The following is a 6,000-nucleotide window of genomic DNA, read 5'->3' on the forward strand; positions in this document are numbered from 1 at the left end:
CTTGTAAAAGGAATGAGTGTTGAGATTCAGTAAATGGAGCATCAGTGTCAGAAAGGAATCTGTTGCTGAACGAAGTCATGTGGAAGTCAGACAGTGAATATAATACTATTAATGCTGTCTAGTTGTTTAGATAAATTTAAACGAATGTTAACAGCCTTCGCTTTATAAAACATTTAGAACCAAATATGTGAGAGTAGGTTTGAAGCTGCCACGAAGAACTGTATGGCAGTTGTATACCTACATTTGTGTATGCAGTAATTGAATACATGTGCAAATAGGTGATTGCGCACCCAGCTGACCAGTTATAGTTGATGTCTAAGGTTGATGTACCAAGTCTTAGAGCCTGGGTCAGCTGACTCAGACTCATGGGGCTTGGGCTGCGGGGCTATCAAATTGTAGTATAGACATTCAGGCTTGGAGTGAAGCCCAAGCTCTGAGACTCCAAACATCTACACTGCAGTTTTATAGCCCCACACCCCTAGACCCACAGGCCTGAGTTAACTGACCCAGGCCAGCCGTGGCCATGCTATGGGTCTTTTATCACAGTGTAGACATACCCTAAAGGTCAAGTTACCATTTCAAGTAAAAAATGGTACTGCATGTGCATCGAATTCAAGCATTCTCTCACTAGAACCTTTGGTCATGTTCTTTAAATATTTGGCACTTTTAATATTTTAGAAACTATTATTCCTGTTACATTACAAATATATTCAGCACATCATATAATCTGCTCATTTAGTATCATTCTGAATAACATTTTAACAGCTTTTAACATTTAAACATACTTTTTTGCTTTACATTTTTATTGACCGCTGTTGAATTGTCATAGGCAATGGTTCTCAACTTATTTACCATAGTGGGCCGCATATGCAGCTCTCTCTGCGTCATGTGGGCCGCATCAACACAATATGTATACTACCTGTATGACCCTGAGGATGTCACATGGACCACAGATTGAGAACCACTGGCATAGAGAGCTCAAATGAAATAACATTTAGTGTGAAAATTAGTTATTTCTAAAACATTTAAATTAAAATTTATTTTTTAAATCTAGTAAATATAATTAGTGTATAAAATTTCCAATTTTTTGCCAGTTTTCATTAAATACACAGTTAACAGCTACAATATATAATTACTTTGTGAAAGTGTATAAGTGGCTATTAGCCAGTTTTATAATAATTTAATATTCTGGGGGTAAAACTCACATTGACCTAAATGGAGTCAGAATTTCACCTTCTGCATTTACGAGGGTAGATTGAGCCCACTTATTATTTGTAGGCCCAATCTTGTAAGGTGCATGGGACCCTACAAACATAGGATCTTGCCTATATGCTGATTATAGCTCTGCTGTTACAGGGAAGTCATTGAAAGCCTCTGTTTGACTAAATATATCTTTACAAATCATGACTCTTGTGATTAAATAGCATAGGCCCTGATCCAATATTGGACATTGTTAGTGTTTTTATCACAGGGTTGTTTTGCTGTTATAATGGTTCAAGATGTTTTCTAACAATTGTTAGTTTTGACTCGCCTTTAAGGAGTTTTGTTTATTTACAAAAAGGTGCTGGTATTCATGCTTCTACTATTTTTATAGTATCTCTCTGTGAAATAGATAAGATAAAGACCTACTCCTACTCCCATTGAAATCTGTATAAGTTTTGCCATTTATTTTAATGGAAGCAAGATCAAGCTCAGACTTTAACAAGAGTAAAATAACATAAATACCTACATTTATGTACTGTCTGAAATGCCTTCATGTACTTAAGAAGTTCTCATACACTAACTATTTGAATTATATATTTACATGAACTTCAGCTTCAAAATGGACAGAAGAATGACCCCACTCGTGTGAGACCCCTGGAAAAAACACCTACCTGGAAAAGTAGATTAATAAAAAGGGCAGCAGTAACCCTGTTTGGATTTGGATTTCTCTTTCTTATCACCAAATTAACCTTAAGGAAAGCCTGATTTTATGCATACTTCTAACAAACTTTTTTCTCAGATATGATTCTGTTCAACATATGGAGCTACAAACCAATTGATAGTAAGAAAAGATATTTGAAAAAGCACATTAAATTCTTCTTAGCTTCATTTCTGAAGTTTAAATTTTGTTATGTTATAAATACTTTAATTTAGAAACAAAATAAAGGTTACAAATTCAGTCCAGCCAATTAGATTTATTTGTATTTAGAAGTTTTCTTTACAAAATGGGTATGGCTTGTAAGTATAAACCTTTTCAAAGTTTTGTTTTTATATTTCATTTTTGTAAGAAATAAAACCATAATTATTCTTGCTTAGTACTTATTGCTAGTTTTTTTGCCCATTTAGCTGCCATTTATGAATGTGGAACATCTTCAGTAGTTTGTCTGCTATGTTGTATATTAGTTATGTATTTGCAACAATAGTGAAATTTATTTTTCCGAGGGCATTTTATCAAAATATTTAAGACAACTTAAGTAGACTTCACTGAAGACATTCTGTATTTTATAATGCAATATAGTTTCACATCAAAAAATATTTTCCTGTGGTTACTATGACTTTATTTCTTATTTGTTTACCAACTGGAAGGGACCTTGAAAGGTCATCGAGTCCAGCCCCCTGCCTTCACTAGCAGGACCAAGTACTGATTTTGCCCTAGATCCCTAAGTGGCCCCCTCAAGGATTGAACTCTCAACCCTGGGTTTAGCAGGCCAATGCTCAAACCACTGAGCTATCCCTGCCCCCCCCATACCTACAACAATATTGTAGGTATTCTTGTCAAGCATTTAATCATCAATCATCAGTTTGATTTTCCTACCCCACCTTAGTGAGTACTTTCATATCCAATGCTACAAAACAGTAGATATCATTTAAATATTTAACGTTTGAATGGCGCACTTTAGTTTTAGTAAAACTTTTTTGTAGTTCAATATTGTAAAGATTGAATAGATCATAAACACAACAATCTGTTGAGCAAGGTTGAGATGACTAGAACCAGATCAAGCTACCATGTTTGCATAGGGATCAAAAACCATGTTATCTAGAACTGTGGAATATAAATAGGGATGTTGGTTACAAGATTCTAGCACAGCTATCCAGATTATTGTAGACAAGGATTTTTTTTCCCTTGAACTGTGCTATCCAAACCATGGCTAAACTGGTCCCCCCAAGTAGACACATCAATGTTAGCATATTCAACACCATTTGATAACAGATACAGATTTACTGGTGTTCAAAAGGATTTAAATGGTAGGGGTTCAGAGAAGTTTGCTGCATGTTTCTACATGCCCACAGCTCTTTACTACAACAGCTCCATATGTATGTTAGAGAACTCTGCGTAGTATCTTCTTCAATGTGTGCATTTTTGTGTCTTCAGTGAGTATTTCTACCCATTCTCCATCCTGGTTACTAAAACCATTATTTCCTCATAAGTGGTTGGTGTTGTAAGTAGTAACTTACACAGTTGATTCTTGTAGTAATTTACAGCTTGTAATTCTTTCCATACCTTCTTGTTACAAATGGGGAGCATTCTCCCCTGATGGGATGGGGTAAAGGGGACACAGCCTAGAAAACCTGAGTCCTAGATTCTGTGTGAAATTGAACTATAGCCCTTAGGCTTTCAGGGTTGTAGTGCAGAGATCTTTCTTTCCCTGTTCCTATTGCCCCATCCTCTCCAAGGACAGTACAGGGCAAGTTAAGGAAGTTAATGCTGTTTTTAGCATTATTCTTTATTCTCAGCTCCTCTGCAGATTACTGCTTTGAAACTACATTAGGTAGTAGGTTGTGGATGTGTTATTCTTTTAATTTAGCAAAGCTTTTGATACGGTCTCCCACAGTATTCTTGCCAGCAAGTTAAGAAGTATGGGCTGGATGAATGGACTATAAGGTGAATAGAAAGCTGGCTAGATCGTCGGGCTCAACGGGTAGTGATCAATGGCTCCTTGTCTAGTTGGCAGCCAGTTTCAAGCGGAGTGCCCCAAGGGTCAGTCCTGGGGCCGGTTTTGTTCAATATCTTCATTAATGATCTGGAGGATGGCATGGATTACACTCTCAGCAAGTTTGCAGATGACACTAAACTGGGAGGAGTGGTAGATATGCTGGAGGATAGGGATAGGATACAGAGAGACCTAGGCAAATTAGAGGATTGGGCCAAAAGAAGCCTGATAAGGTTCAACAAAGACAAGTGCAGAGTCCTGCACTTAGGACGGAAGAATCCCATTCACTATTACAGACTAGGGACCGAATGGCTAGGAAGCAGTTCTGCAGAAAAGGACCTAGGGGTTACAGTGGACAAGAAGCTGGATATGAGTCAACAGTGTGCCCTTGTTGCCAAGAAGGCTAACGGCATTTTGGGCTGTATAAGTAGGGGCATTGCCAGCAGATCAAGGGATGTGATCGTTCCCCTCTATTCGACATTGTTGAGGCCTCATCTGGAGTACTGTGTCCAGTTTTGGGCCCCACACTACAAGAAGGATGTGGAAAAATTGAAAAGAGTCCAGCAGAGGGCAACAAAAATAGGGGACTGGAGCACATGACTTATGAGGAGAGGCTGAGGGAACTGGGATTGTTTAGTCTGCAGAAGAGAAGAATGAGGGGGGATTTGATAGCTGCTTTCAACTACCTGAAAGGGGATTCCAAAGAGGATGGATCTAGACTGTTCTCAGTGGTACCAGATGACAGAACGAGGAGTAGTGGTCTCAAGTTGCAATGGGGGAGGTTTAGGTTGGATATTAGGAAAAACTTTTTCACTAGGAGGGTGGTGAAGCACTGGAATGGGTTACCTAGGGAGGTGGTGGAATCTCCTTCCTTAGAGGTTTTTAAGGTCAGGCTTGACAAAGCCCTGGCTGGGATGATTTAGTTGGGGATTGGTCCTGCTTTGAGCAGGGGCTTGGACTAGATGACCTCCTGAGGTCCCTTCGAACCCTGGTATTCTATGATTCTACTTAATTGCTCCTCCTATTGACCTAGACTCCTCTTCAACTTACAGAAAGAACTCCAACCATGAAGCTTATCAGGAGGAAGGGAAAGCCTATAGCACAACTCTTCCATATGCACAGCCACTCACCAGCTTTAGTTTCTCTCTCCCACCAAAAATGGAGGATTACATTCAGCTGTAGCCCAGTGATTTGAACCAACAAGCCTTGGAGAAGGAATTTTGCAGGATCTAGCTGTCACAATTATCACTTTTATCTTGCAAGCAGTTACTCTTGCACCAGTACCATTTCTATGACATTACCAAGCAGTCACCAAAAAATCTTTGAATAGAAATGGGGAAAAGTGTTATGTATGCAATATTCATTTATTTTTATTATTTTTTTTTGGTGCTGCAAACAAGGTCATCACTAAAACTGTTCTCCAACTAGCTTGCAACATCCAAATGCCAAAGTTCTTCACATCTCTGATTTACCCATTTACAGATTATCATCCTTTTAAATATAGATGGAGTTTTGAAATTTGCAGTAGCTACATCTGTTTGTTTTTTTTCTTTTGTTTTCTGTTATTTTTAGTGTTTAGGATCTTATATTTCATGGTACTTTGCACACACATACTTTGGAACTTAAGACGTTAGAATACTTTATTCTATAGTAATTAATCTCATGAATGCTCCCTGAGAGAGGTTGTTCTACTTTACAGAAGGACAACTGAGGCACGGAAAGGTTACGTGACACAATCCAAACTGTCAGTGGTAGAGACAGGTATAAAGCTCAGAACTCCTCACTCACATTTTAGTGGTACAACCATTATACAATTTCCTCTCATTTATATTTCATTGCCATCTCAGGCACCAACTAAAAGAAGATATTTTTCCCCCTGGTTTTGTGGAAGAAAATTAACTTCTCAATTGAGACCGTTAATATGCTGAACTTCAGGCCATAATTTTAAAAAGAAACAGCCTCCAGAAAATAGTTTTGTCAGTATTTCTGTTATAACCCTTTAAGTATTAATAGCATGAATGACATAAAATACATGTGAAGAAAAGCAATATTAAAGCAAAAATCATACTTATTGATAAGTGTTTTG

At 37.9% G+C, this 6,000-nt stretch overlaps 1 protein-coding gene across 1 annotated transcript in view; it reads left to right on the top strand.

The window, feature by feature from the left end:
- ASZ1 (ankyrin repeat, SAM and basic leucine zipper domain containing 1) overlaps positions 1-2,099 on the top strand; it is a 104,238-nt gene extending 102,139 nt beyond the window's left edge. Inside the window, exon 13 of the mRNA XM_054016184.1 lies at positions 1,816-2,099. Coding sequence (XP_053872159.1) covers positions 1,816-1,968 — 153 coding nt within the window. The 3' untranslated portion in view covers positions 1,969-2,099. The remainder of the gene's footprint in view (positions 1-1,815) is intronic.
- The last annotated feature ends 3,901 nt before the right edge of the window (positions 2,100-6,000 follow it).

Source organism: Malaclemys terrapin, chromosome 1 (genome assembly GCF_027887155.1).
Source record: "Malaclemys terrapin pileata isolate rMalTer1 chromosome 1, rMalTer1.hap1, whole genome shotgun sequence".
Taxonomy (NCBI): Eukaryota; Metazoa; Chordata; order Testudines; family Emydidae; genus Malaclemys; species Malaclemys terrapin.